The sequence below is a fragment of the Aspergillus sydowii genome (genome assembly GCF_001890705.1).
Source record: "Aspergillus sydowii CBS 593.65 unplaced genomic scaffold ASPSYscaffold_9, whole genome shotgun sequence".
Taxonomy (NCBI): Eukaryota; Fungi; Ascomycota; class Eurotiomycetes; order Eurotiales; family Aspergillaceae; genus Aspergillus; species Aspergillus sydowii.
In genome coordinates this window covers 233,587-260,874 of record NW_024467867.1, presented here as the reverse complement: position 1 = coordinate 260,874, position 27,288 = coordinate 233,587, and the positions used below count along the sequence as shown (strand labels likewise).

The 27,288-nt window shown below is 50.7% G+C and overlaps 7 protein-coding genes across 7 annotated transcripts; 3 read left to right on the top strand and 4 right to left on the bottom strand.

The window, feature by feature from the left end:
- Window positions 1-525: 525 nt before the first annotated feature.
- Window positions 526-2,810, top strand: ASPSYDRAFT_33474 (uncharacterized protein; the record flags this gene model as incomplete). The annotated part of the gene is made up of 3 exons (XM_040845099.1): window positions 526-664; window positions 775-975; window positions 1,030-2,810. The coding sequence occupies 3 exons, from the start codon at window positions 526-528 to the stop codon at window positions 2,808-2,810; spliced, it is 2,121 nt and encodes a 706-aa protein (XP_040700183.1).
- An 814-nt stretch (window positions 2,811-3,624) lies between these two features.
- ASPSYDRAFT_47675 (uncharacterized protein) lies at window positions 3,625-4,215 on the bottom strand. The gene is made up of 2 exons (XM_040847483.1): window positions 4,197-4,215; window positions 3,625-4,140 (listed from the first exon to the last, which is right to left on the bottom strand). Exons 1-2 carry the CDS (start codon window positions 4,202-4,204, stop codon window positions 3,840-3,842), a joined length of 309 nt encoding a protein of 102 aa, XP_040700182.1. The 5' UTR covers window positions 4,205-4,215; the 3' UTR covers window positions 3,625-3,839.
- Window positions 4,216-4,463: 248 nt separating this feature from the next.
- On the bottom strand, window positions 4,464-5,928 carry ASPSYDRAFT_1136462 (uncharacterized protein). Its single transcript, XM_040839958.1, has 3 exons — window positions 5,778-5,928; window positions 5,688-5,730; window positions 4,464-5,613 (listed from the first exon to the last, which is right to left on the bottom strand). Exon 3 carries the CDS (start codon window positions 5,440-5,442, stop codon window positions 4,654-4,656), a length of 789 nt encoding a protein of 262 aa, XP_040700181.1. The 5' UTR covers window positions 5,443-5,613; window positions 5,688-5,730; window positions 5,778-5,928; the 3' UTR covers window positions 4,464-4,653.
- A 783-nt stretch (window positions 5,929-6,711) lies between these two features.
- ASPSYDRAFT_1136438 (uncharacterized protein) lies at window positions 6,712-8,530 on the top strand. Its single transcript, XM_040839957.1, has 5 exons — window positions 6,712-6,717; window positions 6,823-7,200; window positions 7,318-7,612; window positions 7,675-7,751; window positions 8,093-8,530. The coding sequence occupies exons 2-5, from the start codon at window positions 7,051-7,053 to the stop codon at window positions 8,174-8,176; spliced, it is 606 nt and encodes a 201-aa protein (XP_040700180.1). The 5' UTR covers window positions 6,712-6,717; window positions 6,823-7,050; the 3' UTR covers window positions 8,177-8,530.
- A 3,631-nt stretch (window positions 8,531-12,161) lies between these two features.
- Window positions 12,162-15,382, bottom strand: ASPSYDRAFT_91636 (vWFA and PH domain-containing RING finger protein; the record flags this gene model as incomplete). Its single annotated transcript, XM_040852522.1, has 5 exons — window positions 12,162-13,326; window positions 13,384-14,086; window positions 14,139-14,362; window positions 14,410-15,067; window positions 15,127-15,382. 5 exons carry the CDS (start codon window positions 15,380-15,382, stop codon window positions 12,162-12,164), a joined length of 3,006 nt encoding a protein of 1,001 aa, XP_040700179.1.
- Window positions 15,383-22,266: 6,884 nt separating this feature from the next.
- Window positions 22,267-23,769, bottom strand: cds1 (phosphatidate cytidylyltransferase; the record flags this gene model as incomplete). Its single annotated transcript, XM_040852521.1, has 4 exons — window positions 22,267-22,305; window positions 22,356-23,149; window positions 23,202-23,562; window positions 23,620-23,769. 4 exons carry the CDS (start codon window positions 23,767-23,769, stop codon window positions 22,267-22,269), a joined length of 1,344 nt encoding a protein of 447 aa, XP_040700178.1.
- Window positions 23,770-24,298: 529 nt separating this feature from the next.
- ASPSYDRAFT_206679 (putative DNA repair protein Rad26) lies at window positions 24,299-26,710 on the top strand (the record flags this gene model as incomplete). Its single annotated transcript, XM_040843908.1, has 2 exons — window positions 24,299-24,784; window positions 24,845-26,710. The coding sequence occupies 2 exons, from the start codon at window positions 24,299-24,301 to the stop codon at window positions 26,708-26,710; spliced, it is 2,352 nt and encodes a 783-aa protein (XP_040700177.1).
- Between the last annotated feature and the right edge of the window lie 578 nt (window positions 26,711-27,288).

Below are 27,288 nucleotides of genomic sequence, written 5' to 3'. Positions count from 1 at the left end.
ATTCTTAATTCTAACTGGCCAGTAGCGCGTGTCCAAACCCGTGGCCTGCATGGCGGTGGTATCGAGCGATCATCAAACTCCATTCATCCCCAGGCGCTTGGAATAAGCGGCTGCTTTCCTCTATCACACATGCCCGATTTAGGTCTCTGTTTCAATATCTAGATCGCGCTGGTCTTGATGATTTGCTATCTGCATAATTCTCCACTCCAGGTTCTCTTGTTCTGACATCTGAAACAACGTGCACCCCCTGGGATGCAAAAAATAGAAGCACTTTATTCAGGGCCCTGTTTGAGGATTCGTGATGAAACTAAATTGATGCAAACTTCATAAAGACCTTGACGGCCCTACATCCTTCATGACCCCATCCTCTGTTTCATCTCGACATCAGAGGTTCAGGTCACTATCCTCCTTCGTCTTACTTGACCATCGCTTGTCTTGTCTTGACCAAGGTAGCTCGTCGTCATTGGCCGGACACACTTATACTTCATTGTCGTTTGACCACACCACCCGCCTCAGTCAGACACAATGCCGAAGGCGTCCACCAAGGCCTCTCAGAGACGGTCTTCAGCAAAGAAGGGCGAGAACCGCTTCATCTTGCCCGACCCCTCGGGCCCCGAGCTGAAAAGGAGAAGCCCTGTTAGGGAGCATCGTCGATCTCGCTCAGGTATGTGTCCACTGTCCGTGCATGGTTGCATGCATAGTTGCCAAACAAACTTAAACCTGACACGTCCGGTACGGCTTGGCAAATCTTTATTTGCTGACTACTGCATGCAGGCTGCTTTACCTGTCGACTAAGGCGGAAGAAGTGTGATGAGGAGAGACCTACCTGCCAGTCTTGCTCTAAGCATGGCCTTCGCTGTGAGTACAAGACTCCGCAGTGGTGGGCAACGCCGGAGCAACGTGATCGCCAGAGGGACCGAGTCAAGGAGCGAATCCGCCAGACCAAGGTCATGGAGAAGGAAGGTTCTTTGAAGGGTTAGCTACTTAGCATCCGGGCTAATAGCCATCAGATCGGCTAACGTGGAACAGACTATATGGAACGCATCAAAGAGCTGTGCCGCAAATCCCCCGGCAAGTCTGTGCCGGCTCCAGCTGATGCCCTACTCGGAGAGCCACCAAGTACCTCCGTGAACCCTTATGCCGAGCAGCCCTATGTCGCCCAGCCTCTGCCCACCCCGGTCACTGCAACTGGCGCCACCCCAGTCACCCCATTTAATTTCGAATTCAGGTCCCAGAGTGAAACCATGTGGCCCGCACCTGCCCCTGCCCCAATCACTACGGTTCCTACTGTGCCAAATCCTTATTCAACGGCGTTCAACCCCGTCAGCCCAGCCCACCCAGTCCAGGCCGTTACCCCCGTTACTCCCGTCAACCCCATGCAGCCACAGATGGCTACTCCTGAGGTGACTAACTCTGAATGGCTCAATCCCTTGCCAACTCCAGTGACTGCAGGTACTCTCTTTCCATCACAGACACAGCAGATGCTCCAGCAACCGTATAATCCACTGAGCCCCTACGGATACCAACAAGCACCAGCACCCTTGTCTTCATGTCTAGAGTCGATGATTCCAATCAGCGAGACCGACAGGCCGCTACTCAATCACTTTATTGACAATGTTATTCCCCTGGTGTTCCCCATGTCCGAACCCCTCCAGACTGGGCCAGGCCGCGTCCGTGAGATCTTCAGCCTTATCAAATCCAACCGCTCGTACATGCACTGCTGTCTGAGCGTTTCCGCAATCCATCTCAAAACCAGTATGGGAATGCACGACGAGATGGACCACGACATTGTGAAGCATCGCTATGAAGCAATCTGCCAGCTCACTGAGGCTCTCAAGAACGCTAACAACAACAAGATAGGGTTCATGGACGCCACCCTCGCCATAATCTTCTACAACTGCTCAGTAGGCACCTCAGACGACTACCTGCCTGACATCCCCTGGCACGCTCACTTCCGAGGCGTTACCAACGTCGTCAAGATGCTCCACAGTGCACCCAGCCGATTCAACGTCTCCCTCATTGCCTGGATCGACATCCTAGGCGCCACCATGCTTGGGGAAACTCCTCATTTCGCCCACACTTATCGCACAAAGCACCTCCGCGGCGTCTCCTCAGGCCTCCAACCGCTGATGGGCTGTGACGACCGCATCATGTACCTCATCTCGGAGATCGCGTGCCTCGAATCACTCAAGCGCGAAAACCAGCTCGACAATCTCTCCGTCTGCCAACATATCAACGCTCTAGTTGCACAGCTCGACTGGACCGAGCCTTTTGACGCGACGCTCGAAATCCCCTTCACAAACACGGGCATCGTGCGCCCAGACGCCCTGATAAAAATCCTAACAACGCTCTTCCGCCTCGGGGCACGCATCTATCTCTTCAGCCTCCTCCCCACATTCGACCCCTACGACGGCTCCATCACAACGCTCGTCTCCGCCGTCGTCGACACCCTAAGGTACATCCCCGCCGGTACACACGGCTTCGATCGTGCCCTCGTCTGGCCGCTCTTCATGGCCGGCGCGCACTCCATCCCCTCATCTCTCTTCCGCAAGGTCATGGCCGAGCGCGTCACTGCCCTTGGATACCTAGGCAACTTTGGCAGCTTTGGTCGCATGTACCGCGTGCTCAAGGCCATCTGGCGAGTAGCTGACAGTACACCGTCCTCACCGGCCTCGTCGACCTCATCGGAGTATGCATCCAGCATGGAGCAGACCCAGGCCCAGGCTCAGGTGTCGGAGCCCGGTCCTGAGCCGCTACCTCGTTGGCGAGATGTCATGAAGGAGAATAAATGGGAATACTTACTGATGTAATGGTGAGATTGAACCAGCAAAGATCACGATGCCCATTGAATGTTACGACAGCCTTGCTTTGCCTGGTGTTGCTTCTTGCTATTTGCTGTTTGTTTCTTGTTATATGCTTCTTCTTCTTTTTCAATTGGTGGCGTTTGTATTTTGCTCGTTTCGGTTGCTTGGCTTTCTGTTTGGTGTTTTCTAATTTTTCCTTTTTTACTTCTATTTATTATCTATTTTCTTTTCCTCTTTTCTCTTCTCTTCTCTTCTCTTCACCCCCTTTTTATTCTTTATCTTCTTTTACGGCCTCTGATACCCTCGTTACATCATATATTTTATATTCTCCATCCCTCGTTTACTCACATTACTACAGCTGCTTGGTCGGTGTCGATGGTCAGACGAACAGGTTTCCAATCCCAGAGGGCCCTTTTTATTTCTTCATATTTTTATTTCTATTCATGAATATATATATTTTTTTTTCTTTTTTCCTCTTCTTTCCTCTATCGGATGTACTTAGTTTATTCCGACTATATAACCTATATTCAATTCAACACCTTTTTTTATTTTTTTTTCTTAGAAGTTATTGTTTGGCTGCATAATGGAACATGAAACCAACTCTTAGTACTTCTTAATTTTCGCGACGTCAGCTCCTTATGATTCGCACTACTAGCGTACTAACGTTCTTCACATGCATCTTGCAGGGTACTGACGCTTCTTCTTGCTGAAGACCTTCCGTATCGTGTTTCTCTTCAATTTCGGAGGATTTCAAACAGTAGAGAAGAGTTGCAATTGAATTCTGAATGTAATTCTCATATTGCTAAAAGCTATGGTATTCGTAAAGTCCCTCTCTGTGTGGGTATCGCTGAAAATGATGATTCAAAGCAACAACGGAAAAACTATCGCACCGTCTCCCGGGGTGCTACAGTACTTCTATACCCATGCACATAGTACTCGTTCCGATAGCACTACTCCTAGGAGTATAAAACCCTGCCAATAATGCCAAGTCCCATTCCTCGAAGCGTCCTGTGAAGCCCAAAATCCTCCTTAAAATTAAGAGACATCAACAAGTGAAGCACGACACGACCACCTTACCCGCGGTCCACCTCCACCGCCACCAACACCAACAACAACAACAGCCCAATGAAATGGAACAATCGCTATCCAGAAATCCGTCCCAGCCCTGGAATTCTGGAAGGAATCTCGTCGACTCTTCGCAGCCGCGCAACTGGCGCCGTTGGGCCGCATTGCGGACGGGATTGGCTGGCTGCTTGGATCCTGGAATCCTTCGGCGCGCCTTATAATCCAACTTCCCAACTCCCAAGGTCCGTTACTTGGGTTGGAGTCCACGTGGCTAAGCTCTAGTAAGTAATCTAAATTAACTAGATGGTAAGTAAATAGGTGGCTTACGGTGACATGGGATGGGCAGTAATGAGTAAGTGTATGTTACCGTCAAGCATGCACCGAGAACAACTATACGAATGCATGGGAAATTAGAAAGAATGACCGCCAGTAAATTGAAGAGGTTTTTGTATAGATTAGTTACATAGCAAAGCCCAGTACCAAGCAAGCAGGCAAGCAAGCAAGCAATAAACTCCCCAACTCCCGATTCCGAGAACCGGCCCCGTACTCGCGATGCATGCATGTCGTGTCCAATCCAAACATACCCGCCATACCATGCCATAACCAATTCTAGTGACAAAGCTGAGCTGGGGGGAAAAAAAAAAAGGAAATAGGAAATGCATCAGGACGCAAAATAACAAATCATCGATGGACTTTGAGGGTACCTGACCCAGCCCGGCAAGTGTTCCTGCGGATTCAATAATCTCCAAAGAGAGTTAACATGGCAAGGAGCGGTAAAGGCAAGTCAAAAATTCTTCCTGCACCCAGCCCTCTTCCTCTTCCCCGCCGGCGGCGCCGCAAGTCTCGGCGCAACACGGAACGTAACCGTTGTCGTAACAACCTGACGCAGGTTAAACGGTCCGTCTGGAGCAGGGGTCTCGAGCTGACGAAACCTCCAATCAGACGGAGACTGAGACTGAGACTGAGAGTAAGCGTAGGGGTGTGGATGCGGGTGGGAGGGCCTTGGAGAAGGCCGATGGTGGTAGGGGTGTGCGCTGGCGGCACTTAGAGGCGAGGGTGTCACTGGTGTATAGAGATGGCCCGGCCCTTGTTGCGCCTGTAGAGGAGGGAGGCGCAGACGGCGAATGTGGTCCGGGCTTTTGCTCGGGCTTTTCAGACAGCGGGGTGAGGGGGTGGGCAGGACAGTGGATGTATGCTTGATTGAGGCTCCGTTGCCACTTCCATTACTGCTGCTGCGACGGTGGCAGTGGGAGCGGCCGTGACAGCGATAGGAAGGGAAGTTTACAGCGCTCGGGGGCGCAGAGGTTGGTGACGGGCGAGGCTTGTCGAGCATGTACTTTGAGAAGTTTGCACGAGAGCTGGTTGGGCTGGCAAAGATTGGACTGAAAGTATTGAGGAACTCAGTGTACGCTGATGGCGGAGTGATGGCCATCTCGATGTCTTCTGACTTCTTGCTGGCATCGACCGGTTTGGCAGAGTCGAGACATGTGTAGGTGCGCTCTCGGAGTTCTGACGGGAAAGTCATACTCTTTGGGGTGCTCAATGGAGGCAGATGCGGCCTTGTAGGAGCCATGATCAATGTATCAAGTGTAATGTGCCAGGCGTAGAGATGAAGGTGAAGTTTTGAGACGTAAAGTTGTGAGTTGGCGAGAAAAAGGCGTAGAGTTGGTGGCGGAAAGTGGTGATGTGGGAAGGCAAGGAGGATGAAGAGATTGACTGTCGGCAGATGAGGGGACGAAGAGATCTATATCAGTCAGAGCTGGAAATAGAACGAGGAGCACAAGGCATCGTCCAAAGGAGAAGGTGGTGTAAACGTACAATGTATGGAGTATCAGACGGTATCAATACGGTATCAATACCCCTAAACGGGTTAGTGCTGTTTCCCGCCCAAATACCAGGGCGGCCCACTTACAACTAACACACAGCCAGTGTGTGATTGCGAGGGCGTTAGAAATTAAGAGGCAGCAGTCCGTTGCTTGGCTGTCTGATGCCTTCGGAAACCGCTGCACAGCCTTGCTGGATGGCTCGAGATTCGGATGATCGTCGTGATTAAGACAAGGCCAGACCAGCTGACAACCTTGGGTCTATGGAGAAGAAGAGAAGAGGCGAAGGCTTGAAAATCAGGAAAACTACAGAGACGTGCAGACAATGACTATGAACAGAAACTCGCAGCATTATATATCCATCAGCTCAAGAGTTTGGCGCTGTTGACATCTTCAACATCGCTCAATATCGTTGTCGCGCGCTATCTGAATCAACCCCTCAATATACCCACAGATTCAGGATACCCTTGAGGTTCCATCTCCTCCAATTGTTGGATCTCGCGAACTGCACAAAGACGCGCGGCTCAGTCGGCCACGGATATCCCTTGTCTTCTCTCGAGAAGAGGGCAAGGGTCAGCATTCGAAACATGTTCCTGCAGAGCTAGGCGTCCAGGAATGGTATAGCTTGCAGAACTCGATCTGGGATGTTCAATCTTCCAATCACAACATTGGAAGTGAGTTTGTCTGGCATAGGGTAAGGGGGCGCTACCGCTCTCAAACTGTCGGACCAAGCGCTCTGCGGAGGCATGGACCCTGATTCTGGTCGGCGCTGCGCTCCTCCCATATCCACCCCGGCGCGAATGCGGAGGTTGTCATAGAGACTGCTTTCTGGCGGATATCTTTGCCCAGTTCATTGGACTAGTGACATTGACATGCAGAATCTCTGAAGGTGATGTCGGGGCATGTCTATGTGAAAGTCTCTGGCGAATCATCTTCCACGAGAAGCGCCGTTATGCTGCTTTCGAAGTTGAAGAATTCAACAGCTTCACTATGTTCGACCGAGATGTCAATCTTGCCTATCCTTTGTGAGCTCTCGTTCCCCATGCAGGTGTCGCTCAGCACACTGTGTGCCCCTATGTCCTGACCCCCTCATCATCCCCCGGAAAGGTGCTAAATACGGAACGCACCAGACGCAAGAGCAGACTTCCCTGGCCAATCATAGACAGCTGCACAATCGCGACTCTCGAGACACCATCATCTAGCCGCCGAGGTCGCCAGGGTGTGTCCAATAGAGCGCAAAAACAGGCAGTCTTGGCACCGCGTGGGATTCTAAGAATAGCGGCAGATCAGTGAGTTATTTTTAGACCTCAACCTCACCTCGCCAGCTTGACCGTCTTTTCCTCCTCTTGCGCTCGACAATGAGGTCTGCTTCGCTATTACTTTGGGTATCGGGAATTAATGAGAGTGTTTGTTATACTATACAACTAGACTGCGCATTCTGCGTGGTATTTCCCAGTTTTGAAGGCACAGAAAGCTCAAGCGTAAGCACTCAAGAGTCTAAATTTACAGTCAGTTGCACGCGCATAAAAACCGCTCAAATCAATTGAGCTAAAACAGCCAATCCCTGTCCATCCTCCACAAAGCACGTCACCGGCTCCCAACACTAACATTAACTGCCCTTACAGAAGCCTTCTCTACGCGCTGACAAGCATACTTCATCTCTCCTTCTTCACCTCTCTAATTTTAGCTCTGCTCATCTCCGTCCAGTTTCTATTCTTATCATCATAATCATCACCATCATCAATTTTTTTAAGTCTCCCCTTCCGATCCCACAGAGCTTCCTCATAAAACCTACCCCCCATTGGCCAGTCCCCCGTTCTATCCCAACCCAACTCGCCTATAACAAGCTCCTCGCGCCGCCTGTCAAACTAAAAGCTCTTTTAGCAAGCCCCGAGAAGTTATTCTTGGAGTCACTATACCGTATATATCCATCCTTATCCCTCTGATTCGTCAAATCAACCACTGAGCTTCCCCATCCTCAGTTAATTATAGAATCAGGCACGGAAATCAGCCTGCACCTTGCAGCATCACGGCGCTTCCGTGTCTTTGCTCTTGGTCGGTTCGTTCTACTCCCGGCCCCAAGCTTCGCTAGCTGTCTTTCTTCACCATCTTGTCGTCCGACTTGTTGTAATCCGGCTGCGTTGGTATGGTTTGTATTGATATACGTAACGTATCGTATCATACACCCCGCTGTTCCTACTACTATTAAACCCATATAAAGTATCACTTCTATCCTGGTCATCCCAGTTCTCCCCTGATCTCACCCCTAGCTCATTTCTAAATAAAGACAGAGCTTTATTTCATCTACCCGCGCTATCTTGCTTTGGCTTCTCGTCTAGCAGCTACCCTATGCTCTCGTCGGCTGGCAAAGCAAGAGCTCATCTGTTGTTCTATACTTAGCCTGCCCCTCTCCTCGCTTCCTCCTCAGGATGGATCACACAGTCAATTACCTGTCTCGTCTTCAAAAGAGCTTTTTTTCGATAAATTAAGACTTACAAAGAGTACCTTAATACCCACCAGAAGTTGATCAACCATCTTCACACCCCAGTTATGAATTGTTGCGTCCCGTCAGCGCAGGCATCCATCTGAGGGACCATCATAGTCGAGGATCTGTTTGACGGCCCACGTATAACAGTAACATCCTAAATTATTGTTAGATAAAACCTTCATCCTTTCTCCTGGCCCACTTGACCACCACACCTCTCCTATTTGATCTAATTAAGCCAAGGCGTACCCCCGGTTAAGCATGCATCTTCGGTCCATGAGCCCTCTAAATCAGATATCATTCCCAGTCGGCTAAACTCTTCATACTGCAACAACAATCTCCGGCATTCTCGTAACCACGTTGGCAAGACTATTCGGAATCCTGGCCATTCAGATTGTCTAGGTAGGAACATCATTTAGCCCGCCCAAAAGCAAGAAGTCTCCCAAACGGCTGCCAGAGCCTGTCCAATCATACTAACCAACTGCCTTTCCAGCCCTAACCGCCAAAGTGGGCCGGCAGGGAAAGTTACCTACGTAGGACGTCTAGTGCTACGTGCATATCAGAATTAGTAAATCGTTAAAAGGGCTTAGCCAAGCCTACGATAACTGACGCGTTCTCCGGGGGCCAGCCGCTGGAGATATCCGAGACAATGGAGTCTGCTTGCTATTATTTCTGTGGAGATGCTTTGATTGGGCATAATCCCTGATCTGTACGTTGAGATCTAAAGCGCTTCGTCGCCGTGCCACTGTGGAGTTTAGGATACTCTGCGGATATTGGGCTGGGATTGGGCAAGGCTCTCACCGGGCAGTTCCAATACAAGCAGGGTTGGACAGAGAATCAACACAACCCCCTATTTCTGACTTGCCTTTGTCGTCATTCTCAAAATCTACTAGAAGGTATACAATATCAATGCGGGCGGTTGGGAAGCGCTGGCCCCATGTTCGGCCCTTTTGATTCGCTGCCACCAGGATATATACTATACAGGCAATGTTTTTAAGCAGCTTACATATTTTGATCCTCATTTCTAGTGCGCCAATGTACTATCTGCGTTGATTTTCTCGTTGGAGACTCTACCTTGGCGTCAATTCCGTGTCGTGGGTCCTTCAATATCGAAGACGGTTTTAGGCGCTATGGTGTACTACGGAAACTCGTGTGAAGACCGAGATCGAGATTCAGACCACAACTAATACTGCGCGTGACGTCTTCCCCTCTCTAGCTAGAGACCGTTTCTTCACCTCGTTGTCGTGTCTAGATGCTAGGTCTCTAAGAATTGCCGTGCCGCTATGGAGAACTGTGACCTTTGAAACGATAACCCCGCCAAAGAGCAAGATCGAGACCAATAACCCGGGCGGTAGAACCCGACTGTTGGCATTTCCCGTTCTCTGGTTGGCAACATGTTCTTCGCTTCAATGCCGTGTCTTGGATCCTTCGGTATCTCACTGAAGAGCGTCTGTGCCGTTATGGAGAACAGACTGGGGGAACCCCGCTGAAGATCACGATCGAGACCAAAACCAAGCTTACGTCCGTCTTCTTCGCTCACCTGGTTGGAGACTCTTTCTTCATATCAGTCCCGTGTCTTGCATCCCTCGATACCCGACAGCCAACACTGTTCGGGGTATTATGGAGAACTGTGGCCCGTAAGACGGGAACCCCGCTGAAGATCAAAGTCGAGACCACGACCAACTCTACACCGATACTCTTTTTTTGGTTGAAGCTTTCCTACATCTTATGACCATATCATGGACTCCTGGTTATCTACGCTCTTCGTGCCGCTATGGAGTACGTACTGCAGAACCCCACTAGAAGTCAAGATCTAGAACAAGATCACCTCTACGCATAGCCACTGCATCCCTCTGGACCTCATCCAGATCACACTGGAGACAACTCCAGAGATGCAAGATGCCATATTCGTCTTTCGTCCTGGTCGTGAATGCTGATTTCAGCAACCTCATTAGCCAGGTTCTAGTTACTCTGAAGAGAACGGGATGTCAGTCTCTGCATCTGATCCGATGCGCGAATTAAAGAACACGACACTACACCTCGATTATACTGGAACTGTCAGTATCGGACGTACTGTAAGCTCAGTGTACTGTTTACAATCTCAGTAAACCAATGAATGAATGAAGCTATCCCCCTTGACCCCCTTCTATACCACCCTCGCTGAGTATGTCCGTTCCAGACTCCCCTGTTCGATGCCGTGTCTTAGACCTCTCGTTATACCTATATTCGAGACACGAACGTCACGGAATACTTGCCCAACAATCCCATGATAATCGCCCATGGGCACCCCCTCCATCATCCACATCTGACTGCGTAAACCCCCGATCCAACCCGGAAGACATTCTTTACAAGACGTCATGTAGGATATTATAATTGGCCCCAACATTTCTTCTCATTGACGCCGTGGAGTCATACCAGTTAGATCCCTGCGGGGTCCAGGGCCAATATACATGTGAATGAGACGCAGGGTAGATGCGAATGCCTGGAAGCGCTGACCCTACAGGTGACGAACCAACCAAAAGCAGATTGGAATCATCAGGGTCCGGGTGACGACAGACCAATGACTGAATGCAACCCCTCATCTCATTTGATGCCATGCCTTGTCTGGAATATACAGAAATGCGGGAGACATCTTGCTCAGTCAGTGTATACTACGGGAATTGGGAACTAGGAATCGGGAATTCCTATTACCCAACAGTGTACTCCAACCCTTCTCTATATAGCTACATGGTGCACGTACGTAGTCACCGATTTAACCCAGACAAGATCCAAGAAAAAAGTCAAAAACGTTACATCCATCTGCGATTCTTGATAGGCGCCGTCTCCAGGTCCTGTTGGCATCTATGCGGGGTCTAATCCTCAAATAGGAGCAACGGGTCCGTAAGCCAGTTAGTTTATACCCAGTAGGGTAATTGGGTCTCTGCAATGCTAGCCTTCCTTACTACGTGCGGACCTAGAAGCGCTGAGCCTGCAGGTGTTGTCATTATTTGACCAGCCCAGATCAGAGCAGATCAGCCAGGAAGGGAGGGAGGGCAGAGCCTGGCTATCTTAAATTCTCTTTCATAATTCAATAGCTGTAAACAACCGTGCCAATAATAATTGCCCCCAACACCAATTCCTGTCTGTCTGTCCCATAATAAACATCCACTGTATTCATTTGGGGTAGTGGAATCTCCAAAATATACGAGATGGCTGGAAGCGCCGGCCCCCCTGACCTCAGTCTCGCACAGACTGGATTTAATGCAGTTGGCGCTGAGGCCTGCGGATGATCAAGCTGGTGCCGCCGCGAAGTGAGACTCGCCGATTGGGAATGGAGGCAGGTATTGCGGAGGATATCTTCACGATTGAAATCAAGTAGGTGGCAGTGCCATTGGGCTTAATTTAGTTGGTACGGTTAAGTTGGGTCGACAACACGAAATTGGTCGAGTCGAGTCGAGATGGGTCTAGACATACTTGGGGAAATAGCGGTATGAAGAAAGTAATACACTACGGACTTGAAGGAAGCGATATGGTGCCAATAAAATGCAATGCAATAAAGATTTCTTATACGATCATGACTATCACAGGTCCCGTAAGTAAAGAACCCGCGAATGCGCAAGCATACATCATTCATGACCACAATCCCAAACCAAAAGAAAATATAAAGAGAAGGGGGTCCATATACAACAGACATAGTAGATATAGACAGATGGCCATCCAGCGCTTCGAACAGAGACAGTAAAAAGTAAGTAGATATGGAGAAAATAGGGAAATTAGGGTGTGATAGTATAGTATAGGTAAATCAAATAAAACCGTGGTATCGTGCCGCACAGCCATGGTGAACAAAGTGGTATCATAAACGAAGTGAACTGATCGCGTGCCTAGCCAGCCGAAAACAGATCAAAACCAAAAAGAAAAAGAAAAGAAAAGAAAACGGAATACCCAAAAGATCGAGAGTAACGGAATGAGTACGCCGAACGCGTAATGTAATCAATCATGTCTAAGTTATTCTTCGGTCAATGCGTCATCACCGGTTTCGCGCCATTCTCTTGAGCGCTCGATCAGTCGTCGCACGCCCGTAATGCGCTGCGCCCAGTGTGCTTCAGAAGGCGAGCGGAAGGTGTATGCTCGCTGCGACGAGATCACACCGATGCTTTGCAGCACCGCCTTGCGAGAGTCCCGTCCAAAGACGGCCGGGTGGTTGATCCACTCCAAGGCAGACTCGAGGTCGCCATCGAGAGCCATCATGGTCTGTGTGTCCACTGCTGCGACGGGGGTGATGGTGGCAGTGTCAGAAGCAGTCGACGACTGGCTGTCGAAGTTCGACGACTTGGGAGAGCCGGAGGTGGGTGTTTCGCCGCGGGATTCTGGGTCGCCGGAAGACTTCTGTGCAGGTGGAGGCAGCGGAGGGAGGCTGCCTTTTCCTAGGCCTTTGAGGATACTCCGGGTTTCGTTCAACAAATGCTGGGCTCGGTCGTGCTGCGCCCGGGAAGCAAGTGTCAGAGCACGAGTCAGCATGTCTGAAGTGAGCAGCTCCATGCGTCGTTGAACGATGGACGGGTGAGGAGGGATAGGAGGTGTGCTCGGTCTTCCAGTGCCCTTGTACCGAGGGTTCGGTGGGAGCATGGTGATTGCCAGGAGCGATGGGCGTGGTGAGTGTGTCAGATGCCCATCCCGGAGCAAGTCGCCGTAGGTCAGGTCTGCTTGAATCAGCGGGACCTCCTCTACGCTCAAAACACGTTGCTCGTCGCCATCCGAAACGCCGCCTAGGGCTTCCAATCCAGACACCAAACTTTCCCAAGGGTCCTGCGGGGGAGAGTCATGGGTCGCTGTATCTGGTGGAATCACCAACTGTACAAGAACATCCCGCTTGTCGCCAAAGCGCAAGTCTCCAAGAGCAGCCTCAGCATCCCGTCCTGTTGCTCGCTTGGTTGTGTGCAATGCTCCGCTGATCTTGACAAACTTGGCTGGAGAGCCCTCTGGCAGTCGCAGCTTCAATTTCACATTTTGGTGAGAGGTTGTCTGGATGGCACCAAGACAGCCAGCGACACATTCTCTCAGCATCATCCAGTCCTTCACATAAAGATATGAGCCCTTTGTCCTTGTCGACAGCTCAATCATCGTGTCCGGCTTGTGTGTTAATCCGAGTCCGAAGGAATGAATCCCAACCCTATATAATACTTAGTCAGCACAGTTTCCCCCTTGTTGGGCATCAGTGACAACTCACTTGGCAGCTTCAGCTCTGGATACGACGAAATCCACGCTTTCCGGGTCGGAAGTCGACGAGTCGCTGATCAAAAGGATACTCGAGACCGGGTTCGACGACTTTCGCTGCATTAGAAGGTCCATTGCTACATTGGCACCTTCAACCACATCCGCTCGCAAGCTCTTCTGTCCAACAGGCCGAATAGAACTCAAGATTTTAGACCATCCGGCCCAGGACTTTGTTGTCATCCCAACCAAGGGCACCCCTCCTCCACTAGATCCAAAGGTCACCAGGCCCATGCGGTCGCGGGGCCCGAGGTTTTGGACAAGGAACTTCAGAGTGTCGCGGAGCAGCGTAATCTTCAGGCCTTGCATAGACGAAGACACTGGAATTACCACCACGATGTCTACGGGAATATGAATCGACTGAATCGGCGAAGCCTCCACGCCCATGTTGGTGTACTCGGTGATGGCAGTGATGTTTGACCGCGCCGCACCATATGAGGAGTTCAACGATGCTTGTCGCTTCATATTTCCAGTCCGGTAGTCATCGTCCTCGGCCCCGGATTGGCGATCAAAGTCAATCTCGGGGCTCCGAAGGAAATCAACTGCATTGAAGTCCAAGAGCGCACGGCGCCACATGTCCAATTGGTTCCGATTGGGGAAGCGCAGATAGAAGCAGGGCAGTTCGCTGACAGATAGGTGTAAGGTGAGGATAGGTTCATCTAATAAGGTTAGCTCGTCTTCGTTGTCATGGTAAGACCGTCAACAACATACCAGGGAGGTCTTCAATGCTTTTCAAGTGCTTCTTGATGAGAATTGATCCCTTCAGTGTGCATCGAGGACGAGGTTTCGGCAATTGAGGATCGTATTGGTGGTCCGGCATCCGCTTCTCCTTGACGCAAATGAGCATTTCTTGGAACAGGTAGCACTCCAACTCCTGCCATGATTCACGGTCCTTGCCCACCCGCATGTGGCCATGCAACCGAAGTTTGCCAAATCTAGATGGTCAGCTGAATACGAAGATGGCACGTGAAGGGTGGCTTACCGTTGAAATTCCAAACCATGCCAGTTGTCCACCTTTGACCTGAGGTCTTCCGCAATCTCCTCAAGGTTCTCTTGAGGTTCGAAAGACGCAGGCTTCGGCTCTTGAATAGGTGGGAAGCGAGATGGGTATGGTTCATCCTTGGGTTGCGAATTCGTCGTCGATCCACTTCGCAGATCCTCCGCATCTGGACGCCAGTTCCCCTCTGGCATCTCAACCGTGATCAAACACGTGAGCGACTGCTGCTGGCGAGACCGGTTGAGCGTCGGGAACTCGCTGCGGATGGTAACTGTGGGTGCCGGAATGGGGTTCTTCATAGTCGGGGCCGTGCGAGGGCTCAAGTCGGACTCCATGGCTTGAACGTCATAGTCGTGGCGACGCTCATGATAGTCGCCCGAGGACCCAGCAGCGCTGCCATTCCGAGAATGCTGTTGGCGGGATCCCGAGGTCAGACGCTCAATTCGTTCACGCTGACTTCCGGTGTCCTTGCTATCCCGTCGGTTGTATGGATCCCGGCTGTCGCGGTTATACGGCCGACTTCCTACTTCACTCGGAGGGTTTTGTCGGCTAGTGACAGAATCCCACGGCGTGGGAGTAGTCAACCCGCTCCGCTGAGTAGCGGCATCGCTGTTCACAGAGCGTACAATATTACTTAATTTCTCTGCAGTCAAGCCCTGTTAGCCATCACAGTTTGGTACATTGTGGAGTAGTTTTGCTTACCAATGTCTAGCACGTTACCTCCTCGCGTTGAGTCAAGCCCCAATGGTGCGTCGCATGTCGGACAGAATTGACCCTCGATTTCGCGCAGGTATTCGTAGAAACAAGCCTCGTGGGCCACATGGGCACATGAAAATTGGAGTACGCGCTCGCCACGCAGAGTGTGTTCCAACGGCTCTTCACAGACAGCACATTCGCTGCCGACAAATGTGCGCTCCCGCCGCGAGCGGCTGCGGTCAACATCGATCAAACCAGCCATTGACGTCCCAGCCTTGGAGTCCACGGTCAGGTGTGTGTTTGTCCTGGAGATTGTACTGTCGGAGTAAGAGTTGAATTGCGAGGCGGACCTGGGGGCTTCGGAGTAATAGGAGCCAGCAGTTACTGTCGAAGGAGCGCGAGAGCGTGAAGCTGCAGGGTGGCTGGAAAAACTGCTGTCCGGCCGATCTGAACGGGAAAAAGAGCGAAAAGGCCGTAAAGACGAACGAGCGGGGGAATCCGGACGCGCAACGGCTAGGCGGAGGTGCAGGTTAGCAACGAGGGAGGGCAGAGGAAAAGTAAAAAAGCCGACGACGCCAATGAGAGAGCAGTGGGAGGGATGACGGTGTGGTTGTCATGCATGCAGGCCCCGGTCGAAGGTGGGTTGAACAAGACTCCAGAGTCCGTGGCGTATACAGCAGGATCCGGACGAAGCTGGGGTTGAACAGGAAAGCGACTTTGGCAGTGGGATGGAGAGAGCAACAAAGAGCAATGACAAAACAAAACAGAGTCAAAGAAGGCAGACCGGAAGAAGGGGCCAGAAGCTTTACCAGATGTAACAGTAATCAGGGCCACAGGAATAATAGGAAGAGGAAAAGAATGACGAGGGAGGAATAGTAATAACGGGGCCAGTATAGACCAAGGCCCCAAGCAAGTAATATGCGAACCAAAGCAGCAGTGGCGAGAGCGCTAGGACGGGACTTACAGAGCGGAGACTTCTTCTTCGACCAGCCAAAGAAACCACGTTCGCCTGAATCGACGGTCCCGGACTTTGAATCGGATCGCGATGGGGGACGATGTTTCCACATGGGCCAAACTCAGCCAGATAAAGCTGACGACGGAGAGATCGAAAAGGGAAAAGGAGGGAGGGGGGAGGGGGGAGGAGAGAATTAGGGACGAAGCCAGAGCAGACAGGAAAGCCTGGAAGATACTTTTAGGGGCAGCGCGGAGAAAGGCAGAAGAGCCGTCCGGTGGAGACAGAACAATAATACGAAGAGAATTAAGAGCTGGCGGTTTGAAACTGAAGGAATCGAGGCCAGTGGAAGCAGGCCGGTGGGCAGGGGGTGCGACTGTGACAGAGCAATGTGGAGGAGATGGGCAACGAGAGACAGAGCTAGAGCACTAGCGCACAGCAAGGAGACAGGAGAGAAAGAATGATGGATAGAGAAAGAAAGAGAAGTTGGACAGTTGGACAGAGGCAGCGACACGGAGGCAGCTGAGGAGTGGGAATGGGAGAATAATTCGCGAATGAATTGAATGAAGCGCATCCATGGATGGGCTCCGGATAGTGGGCCTTCAGGGACACCCCTGATCCTCTATTATTGTTTTCTACAGATATAATTCTGCAGGCTTGTTCTCAGTTCTGATCAGTCGCTGATGCCGGTTCCTCCGTATTGTTCGACTATCAATCGGAGAATTGCCTGTCCAGCCGGGCCTGCAGGTCATAGTTGCATCAGAGCATCCGCCATACGTAGTATACGGGACGAGCCCTGGTGTCCTGGGTACGCTCTTCCCAGCTCCTTCAGTCCTTGTTCATTTTATCATTTATCCATTTCCGTTCTCGTCATTCACAATCACGGGTAACAAGCGAATTATAATGATCTCCTAATCTGCCGAATTCTCAGCTGCCGATCGCAGGCGTTTCCTGTCAGTGCAAGTCGGCCATGGAAAACCAACAAAGCAGCCACCGAACTGACAAATGATGCCAGCCAACGTCCAGCCGCGACAGTTTCCCAGAGAGATTAGGTTGGCGCAGCTGCAAGTCCCCTCAGACCGGGACACCCCACCACACGGAGGTTTCTGGAAGGCAAAAATATTCGCAAATGAAGGCCAGCAGGACTCGACGCTGAGTCAGGTTGTTTGGGTCGCCGAAATTTTAGCGCTCCTGACTAAGTCTGTGTCTCTTTGGGCGCCTTTTGTTCCAGTGTTCCAGTCCAGCTACGACCACGGTTCGCTCAACGCCTCCAACGAACCATTCATCCTGTTCCAGAGATAAATACGGACCAAACCCGTCGGGTCCGATTTGCAACTTCGGACGTGCATTTTGGAATCTGGACGGTTTGATGCCACTGCCAGGGGTACATGACGTCGGTCCCTCCCGCTGTACGATCGGAATGCGGCAGAATGGCTTCCCCCATACGGCAAGTGGAATGCGTCGCCCTCGCATATCTAGCGAGCTATCGTCTTCGCGGCCGCTTTCCTCGCGCATCACTGACCAGTCTGGCTCTCAAGCCTCGACTGTCGCCTGTTCGAAGTTGAGGCCATGGTGTGTACAGCTAGCCGCATGTCGTCTTCATTCTGCATGAGCCTAAATCACTAGATACAGCGATTGTCCGGAATTGGGACGGCACCAATGAAATGATTGGGTATTTGCGATCCTCCAGGCGTTACTTCGGAGTATCACAAGGCTGTCCTTCCTCCACTCCTTCAGAGCCACTGCAGCGTGCATGGAGCTACCAGCGCCCGTTGCCTGCGGTCTTCCCCCGCTGTCGCACTGTCTTCTTCCAGGAGACAAGCACACGAATCCTTTTAGTTGTACCAGAACTTTGAAATCAGGATCGACCCCCCGGACAAAACGGTGCCATTGCGGTGCTTCCTGATTTAGATATTGCCCTGTTGCCTAAACGGTGCGGTTACTGGTTAGCGGCCTCCGATGCTGATGCTGGAGCTTTAAGTTTGCGATGGAGGAGGCTAAAATTGCGGAGAAATAGACGCTCATCGAGTCATCAAGGGAGAAAATCCGCCGGTCCGATGGGAGCTGTAACAAAGGGGCTGTTATTCCCGGATCCCTTCCGGTGATAATCGTCAGTGCACTTGCAGGCTCCAGCCCGAGCTTGGACCTGGGAACTCGCCAAGCAGAGTAGCACTAGCAGACGTAGTAACTGCTCCGTAGGAAGTGATAGTAACTTAGACTTTAAGAGGAAGACGACCTGCAAACGTCAGCTCTTGTCAGTGTCAGTTGTCAGTTGTCAGTTGTCAGTGTTCTCAGTATCCGTACTCCCTCGTGATACACTCCCAGGTGATCAGTCCATCATAACTCACAACAGTGAACAGACTTATTGATTCTTTCTTCAATCCCAGCCTGAACAGTTGACCCGAGCGATACCCCCAGGCATGGCGGGACACCAAGGAATGGTCCAATAACCGCCACCAGGATACGGTCGTTTCAGACTGCTGTTTGCCGTGTCCATGAATCATGTTTGCTGATCATCATCCTGGCTTATTGCTGCAGCGGACCGCCCCAATTGCACACAATGCGACCGAAGGTGACATCGGTCAAATGTCAAGCAACTCAGATATCGTCAGTGCACTTCATGGGAATGCCAGTCTTTATTTTCACAGTTGCCAATCTTCGATCTCTCCATTGTGCACAGGATGGCTTGCCATGCCTTCTGCAGAGTCGGTTGCTGGCCCCGACCGTTACGCTAACCCCTCACCAGGTAAAGCTTGGGAGCTGCCTACACATCGTCATGGATTCATGGATGAGGATCTCGCCCCATAAATAAAAGCAGCGGGTGCAACACGCCATGCAGGGCCCAGTTATAATAACCCTGCCATGCTCGCTGCCAGACAACAACGGTACGACCTCTATTGGCCAGCTGTGCGACTAACCTCCCGACTGTTCACTACTAACTTCCCGATTATTTCCAGGTGAAACGGCTGTGAAACACAGAAACCAGCCCTTCGCATTTTAATTGTCTTCTATGAGTCCGGCGAGATGACTCGACCCTTTCCCAGCATTCCAGGCCCCAGGGAAGTGGACTGTCCCCGCCGATTACAGCAATAGTTTATGCAACTATGTCCATCTCGGCCCGGTTGGACTCCACTACCTGTCAGTCGCTAGGGGCTCGCTACCAGCAACCAGGTTGACTGATCAACAGTTACAACGACATGACAGGACTGATCGATCCCGAGGTTGCCATGGCGCCACTTGCGCCCGCAGAGAAATCCCAGCTTAAGCGAGGCCGTCGAGGCCCAGAGTCGTCAACTCGGGAAATATTTGCGCGCTCCTGGGGCCATGTCCCAATCAGACAGCGTCTCCGCGACGGCACCGATCAAATTCCTGATCAATCTCACGACGAGATTAGGCTCTTCGGCCCATGTCACGGGCGACGGGCGGGAGGAGGAAAAGACAAGCCGTCCGTCTTCAATTCGTCCAACGAATTCTGAAGGACCTAAACTTCTGACAGGTCACAACCGATTGGGATTCAAGATTTGGACATGCCCAACCACACACCTCACCCACCATTCATCAACCTTCCAGCCCTAGCATATGCTTAAAAGCGATCCCTCACAATCCTATTTCTGCCAGTGACAGCAACTCAACCCATGAACAGGTTGACGGTCTCGACCGAAACGCCATTTGCAGTCCTTGATTCGCGAATACGTGAACAGAGCGTAGCATCCAGCGTTCTTGCGCCTGCCAATCATCAATCTACCTAACTCAAGAACACTGGACGACCATCTGTTTGTGTAGAGATCGTCTCGCGCTTTGCGCTTCTTGCTTCTTCGACTCATCAGATCAGATCCGTCTACCCATCTCGATGTCATAGTGTAGACAATACTCCGGACTCCGCCGACGGATACAATCAACCTTGGTACAGGAACCCCCAACAGGGCCAACAGAACAAAAGCACTAGCACGAGGGTCTACTACTCGATACAGTAGTCTAAAATAACTTTCACATGATTTTCTGCCGGAACTGCCGACACAAAAGACGGCGCCGGGCACATCCATGCCTCCGCTAGACCAAGCCAGTAGTAGTAGCCCTCACTCACCTCGCCCCCAGAATCCTTACGCATAGCATTGGCAGCTGGCTTATGGCTAGACTCGGTCCTGCTCGGTCTCGACTCTTCACTCGTCGATGCTCGCACTAAGGATTTGATCCTGATTCCTTGGTCGCGCGGTTTTACTTTTGGCTTATCAGTCTACTGAGTATCTAACTCCAAGTCTCCAATTCTGTCTTGGTACGGATATTGTTGGAGCCTTGGTATGGTATGAGAAGAATTTACGAGGTCGTTGAGAGTTATGGCGAGAGACAACCTGATTTTTTTCGATTTTATAGATTAGGAGTAAAGTAAATAAGCACGTTGTCCCGTTTATTTCTGGTATCACTTTACTATGGTAAAACGTGGTGTTCGAATGCTTAAGTTGTATAAATATATATATATATATCGCTAAGCCCACTAACATCAACAAACAATTCAACGAAACAGGGGCTTCAAAGGCAATATCCCCATCATCTACCCGATTCCCGTTCTCCTTGCAAAATTCATATCGTTGCTAAAGGTATATACAAAATATACGGACATTTTTCAACGGTGTATATTTAAACCCCATACTCAAATGGCCCATTCAGGTAAATGCAGGTGGATTTCGGAACTGCCCACCGACAATGCAGGGCATCCATTCAACCCAAGCCCACATCTACCAACAACTAAAGAATTTGAAAGAGAACCATAAGGTACGAGCCGCCGGGGTCGTGGACTTGGATCTGAGGACAAAAAATCGAAATGATGAGCAGACCCGAATCCATGGATTGCCGCAATTTGGTTCTGCAAAAAGGGGCCGAGAATGTGCCGGGAATTTGTTCCATTGCAGGTACCGCGACACGAGACGCGTCATGGGAAGTATCACCGCTATCATCAATACTATTGTTCTCAAGGGGATATAGTTATATTTGTATCTTCGCTCTATCTAATCCATTGTATTGTATTTCCGTATACAGAAACGCGTTGCGCTTCGGATCAAAAACAACAACCACCGGAACATTGCGACAGACCACAGAGTACGGAGTACTGAATAGTTCAATCGAACCCGATCAATTAACGCTACCAAAATAGCAAAACAAAGAGTATCAGCGACAGGATCGACCTGAATCTCGATCTTGATCTCGGCATCTCAAGACTCCGACTGCTCACTTCTCGCTACACCACCACCACCAGTCCGTAAGAAGCTTAGGCAGTGCACTATCCTTACACATCCACCCAGTGCCATCACCAGTAAGAACAACGGGCGAAAAAAAAACATCTGCACTTCGTTAAATAGACTCACATCTCTATCTCGAGTATCGGTACCGCGAACACCGGTGAACCTGACAAAAGGAGGAGAGTGGGAGAATCCATGGAGACGAAAAATGCCGAACTTGAATCCGAATCTGCGCCTCAAAGCGTGAATGAGACTGACGGTTCAGTAATTGAAGGTAAAAGCGAAAGCGGACGTAATTAATCCCCGATTTCAACATCACGAGCTCACAGGAGACCATTTAAATAGACCAACTCCTGTTTAGCATGATGCTGCTTGCCGCAGATATCGTTACAGCGCGCAGACTGGCAACGAGAGAGAAAGCTGCTTTTTAGGATTTATGGCCAGGCTGTACGCTTGATCGAGAAGATGCTCGGCGATCCTCGTGAAGGTAGTTTTGTGTGGATTTGTGGCATGTTGTTGATGTGCGGTGGGGTTTGTAAGGAGGCTTTTGATAGGGCTAAGCGTGAGAAGAGAAGGTGTGAGAAAAGTTTCTAATACTGAATGGTGTATTGACTATTCACTAGGTGTCCAATTTTCACTTCCTAGAGTCAGGAAGTTGGTGTGAAACATATCAATGTCCATCAAACCCACCGGCCAGATTAGACCAAGCCGACAGCATGCAATAGTAAAAAGGCACGGTTCGAAGTATGGGAGACACTGCCCTCACATGTACAAGAACTCATCCAAAAATTCCCAACGGCCGTACGCGCCAATCTCCCCTTTCCGTCCAAGGGGAGGCTGGCCAAAGGGTTTAACGTCAATTATAAGTTATTAGTCGTAAGCAAATAAGTGTCTCGCACGAGAATGTATTCGTTCACTGTCGGGTTAAAGGGATGAGGGCGGCATCCCAAACGGTTTTTCTCAACGACGCAGAAGCTCCGTGCTTAGACTGTCCAAAACCTAACGACAATTAGTGGGTGTGAATTGAATTGATGAATTAGGGTACGTACCGACTCGGAAAGCGTTCCCTGGTTGTATAGGTATTTGCTGAGTCCACGGACGACCTCCATTTGTTCGTCAATCGTCAATCCGGTGATGGCGGATTCGATGATATCTCCTACGCTGGCCTTGTAGACGGCAATAAAGCTGTGGAAATACATGTACGCGAAGAATCCCATGATGAACTGGCAGTCCATCCGATCCGTGATGCCGCCGTGGCCTGGAATAGACTCGCCAAAGTCCTTGATCTTGAAAGACCGCTTAAGACCCGAAGCGAAGAAACCGCCGAAAGGAGCAACCAAGGAGGCGAAGGTCGCAAAGAGGAGGATATGGAGTTGCATCGGGGCAAGGTAGAAAGTCCTGCCAAACCCGGTCCAGTCTGGGATTTCAAAGGCCTGAGGGACGAATACTGGGTTGGGCTCACACTCCAACCCGGTTAGGACATTCGACCCAAGGTCATTGACCGGACAGATGAAGTACTTGTAGCGCATCAAGATGTTGGTCATAAAATAGCCAAAAATAATGGTGCAGAACCAAGCGCCCACAAATCCCTCAACGGTCTTCTTCGGTGAGAGCTGAATCAACTGTGTTCGACCAAAGGTGATACCGCAGACATACGCGAAGATATCATTCGTGATGACCAGAGACGCGGGGAGGAAGAACCAGATCATGCCCTCTAGGATGTTGTTCATAACGAAATGCGCCTGAACGACAATCAAGTACAATGCCATATGGGTCCACGCGAACTGGGTGAACTGGAATCGGTAGTGGCCCTTTTGCAGAGAAGCAACGAAGAAAACAAAGCCTGCGCCAGACATTAGACAGACAGCGACAATAAAACTAGGGGAGCGACGTACCCATAATCCAGAGTGTAAAGCTGATAAAACGGTGGTGAGTGGCCAGGGGGAGCAGCACTCGGTCGACCAGGAGAATGTGCTTAAAGTAGTAGATGACGCTTTCACCATAAAGAAAGTACATGCTGGTTCCTAAGAAATACCAGTTCAATGACTTGGTGAAACGGATGTTTTTCTCTTTGCTCGGCACGTTGGCAATAGCGATGACTTCCTTGAACGAGACAATCTGGACAGCAGTCACAATGCCGATGATGTATATGTGGCCGGAAAACATAGAAATAAAAAAACCAGCAATCATGACGAAGGTCCATATCGTGCGTGTAATAAAGGTTTGTCTTTTCTTTTGGTATTCGGCGTCGGGTTTCTGGAACGACGTCAGCACAGAGTCCCGACATGACAGGGGATCCGGTTGTCCAAGTACCTCCTCTGGTATTGTTGCGGGCTGAGCGACGGTCCCATTCCGCGAGGGGCTTCCTGGATCAGAAGCAGCATCACTGACATCTGATACACTCGGTCGTCGACCGTCGGATGGCCGATGTTGAAACCGAACGCTCCGGCGAGACTTCGACATGGTGGAATAGGGGAGCTGGAAGGGGACGTCTTCGGTCTGATACGCGGGGCAGAGATCGAGGAGGGGGAACTAGTTCGACAAGGAACAGAGGGTGGATCGGAATAGCGCCGAGTAGGCGTGGAGGGATGAGTTGTGCGAGAGGAAAGAAAAGGGTGGAAGCGAGGAATCGTGACCGTGAACAGGCTGGGGGAACTGGTGATCGTCGCCTAGCAAAATTTCATGTGAGAAGCGTCGGATCGCCGGCAAAAATAAGAAGGGCAGCGATGAGGACGAGCCTCGTAAAAGGTCAACTAGATGCAAAACAAATGCAAATTCGTCATCTATTCGGCATTGACGGCGAGAACTCGAGGGTTGGGGGTTGAGGGGAAGGTGAGGAGGAGAGAAATTGGTGAGGCTGGATTGCGGGTGACTGCCAGCTACGTCAGGTGTTTTCCCTCCTCACTCTCGCAGGCCTTCCAACTTTTCTCTTCCCCACTACGTTCTACACCAATTAACTCCGCTCTATTCATGGCGGCCTCGCTCTTTGGGCATGGAAGATATCGACGATGACTTCTTTTCCGACGATGGCTTCGATGATATACCCCCGGATGCATTACAGCGGCTCGAGCACGATGCCTTTCTCGCTACACAGCTTGGACAACAGACACAGGGAGGCGCGGAGCTTGTGCCGGAGACACGATTGAACTGGGCTCCGCGAGAAATTACCGATCGTTATCCCCAGAACGAACCGACAAATGCCGCCAATGCCACCCTCCAGCCACCTGCGCAGCTGCACACGGGGTTGACAAGTGATTATGGAGCGCTGGATGTTGGAGAACTCGACGCGGAGGTATTCGATGATGGCCCTAGCCCTGCAGTCGTACTGGATAAGTCTGGTACGTTTCCAGACCGGCCGTCTCATTATGCGCCTGATACAATTGTATTAGACGAGGACGAGGAAGGACCCAGGCAGATTGGAAGTGGATTGTCGGTTTTGTCTGATTTGCGCAAGGATCACCAACTTCTCGAAGCGAAGGTAGTTGAATTGATCCCGGATGTTGTACAGGCCCAAAAGCTGACCCCTACGTTGAAACAGTTCCAAGAAGAAAATGAGCGGTATTCTCGAATGGAGAGCGAGCTTGCGAACGCCAAATCCATGGCCGAAACGAAAACAGGTGAAATCGCTATCATCCGGTCAAACCAAGCGAAAATGATCGGGGATTATGAACGGCAGCTATCTAATTTGCGAAAGGCTATGGCTGAGGAGCTGGCTAAGCATAAGGAGGAGGTAGAGGCCGCACGCGAGGAGGGCAAAATGCTGGCTACGGAAAATGCGTTTTTGAAACGGGATCTTGCTGAAGAAGCGTCCAGGATCAATCAAATGAGAGCAAAGGCACGGACAGAGGAGAAAGCCGCGCCGGTGACACCAAAGAAATCTAAGGTCTTGCCTTTTCGAGACGGGTTCAACGACGAGGAAATCCTCGCAGCGTCTCCCAGCAAATCTGGGAAATCCAAACGCACGACGCCAACCTTGGCCGGAAAGAAAAGAAGAAGAACAAGCAGAGATAGTCCGACCCCTCTCCAGCTGACTCCTCATGGAGAAGCGATTGGGATGGGTGTTGCTGATGACGCGGCGGATGAGGCAATGTCAGATATCGTAATGGACCAATCCATACCTAAAGGACCTTCGCTAAAGCGCGAACCTCCGAATACACATGTCATGAAGCAGATTCTGAATCACCGAACGCAACCCCACAAATCCGACATTGAAGCCATGGCCGAGTTAGCATTTCCCTCAGAACCGGAGCGGACACTGTCTAGCATCCTCTTCGAGGAAACAACGAAGCATAACCTGGGCAACTATGCAGTGGAGCACATGCAGGCGATATTATCAATGTGGTCTCGAGCACTACAAGAAAAATTCTTTGAGCCCATACCGATGTTTTTGGAAGTCACATATTTTATACTTGCTTTTGACGAGTCTTCCATCTTGAGCTTAATTGACCCTTTGGTACTTCTGCTGCAGGAGACCGTTGAGGTCAACGGGGTTCCTCGCTTCAAACACTCTCCTTACGCGCGTCAGAGCTTTGGGCAGGTACGGCCAACTCCTCCGTCTGAGCTTGAACCGTTGGTGGATTCAACCGAACACGTTCGTATGCTGTATAAAATAGCTTGCCGGTGTTTGGACAATGACCGGGCGCTGGAGGATTTCTGGCGTCGTATCCACTACTCCTTCGTCTTGATGATGTTGAGCTGCTCACAGCCTGTCGGGGATGTCAAGTTAACGCTGAGTTTGCTCATGACCAGCGTCCGTGCTAATTCGTTCGGTTCTATCCAGGAATCCGAGCAGGACCAGAGTGCGAATGAGCAATACATCGTCGATCGGGTAGCTAGCCTTCTATGCGAAACGCTGCAGCCGGATGAAGGTCAGCCTCCTTACACCCGGGTTGAGATCTGTGACGTGCGGTTGGAAGCGATATCTTTTTTGATGACCGTGGCTTTCAATCCCAATGAACCGGCCGATACTCACGGTAGTCGTGTTATCGCATCACATCCAACAACATTGGCAAAACTGATCAGGGCAATGCATGATGAGCTAAACTCGCTCTATTCATACCCACCGGAGAAAGATATGCACTCGGAGATGATAAATGAACTCATGCGCTTGATATATAGTGTTATACACCGGCACCCAGGGGAAGTTGACCTGCAGTCGAAGCTCCAGCGGATCCCGGGCGGGAAACAGAAATTCCTGGTGGTGATGACGCGACTCGCCTTTAGCGAAGGCTTAGTTCTCGAGGCGGGCATTGAAGATGAGACTGTAGAGATGGCACATGGGATCCTTGACGACGCGGTGAACCCAGAGGAGGCGGAAGCTTTGCTTGAAGCGTTTCCACATGCAAAATGGGAGGATCCAGAGGCAAAGAGCGCAGAGGAGAAAGACACGGAGATGAAGGATTAGGTAGCATTCGGCGTTATGGATGGATTTCACACATATACCCAATTTAGGAGGACGTGAGATGAGATAACAATATGAAAAACATTGCCAGACTGAGTTATACGACAGAAAGACAGGCGAGCACAGTAAAGGAGCCGTAACGCGCAGGGAAACAAGTTGACTGTCTACAGCACAATAGTACAAAAAAGGGACACTAATGCAGTCAATGATTGTTTACTATTTAGGCAACTACAAGCCTACATGGTGCAACCCCCTTCTCCATACCCCCGCGCAAGGCGAAGAAATGATGAAAAGAGAAAGACCACAAAGTGGAAAGTGCCAAAGAATACGCCTGTCAATGACCCGAAGGCCGTTGAACAGACCGTTCCGCCGCGCTGTGCAATGCAGGGACCAATCTGTGGTGGACCGCCTTCTTGATCGCAGCCACCCAAACAAGGTAAGTATGAAGAAAAGAAAGAAGAAAAGAATCAAAAGTGCCGGGGGAGGGAGGAGAATTTATAGCCCGGCCGGCGAGGCAAAACCGCGCTAGTGGAAGCGAGACCACAGTAGCCAATGAGGTGCGATTGAATGAATAATGTTGG

Excerpts from the sequence above, each read along its gene's own strand:
- ASPSYDRAFT_1136462 (XM_040839958.1), bottom strand. The coding sequence starts at position 5,442 with ATGGCTCCTACAAGGCCGCATCTGCCTCCATTGAGCACCCCAAAGAGT.
- ASPSYDRAFT_1136438 (XM_040839957.1), top strand. The coding sequence starts at position 7,051 with ATGAGGTCTGCTTCGCTATTACTTTGGGTATCGGGAATTAATGAGAGT. Across the intron at positions 7,201-7,317 it reads CTCAAGAGTCTAAATTTACA|AAGCCTTCTCTACGCGCTGA; the intron begins GTCAGTTGCACG and ends CTGCCCTTACAG. Across the intron at positions 7,752-8,092 it reads CGTGTCTTTGCTCTTGGTCG|CCTGCCCCTCTCCTCGCTTC; the intron begins GTTCGTTCTACT and ends TTCTATACTTAG.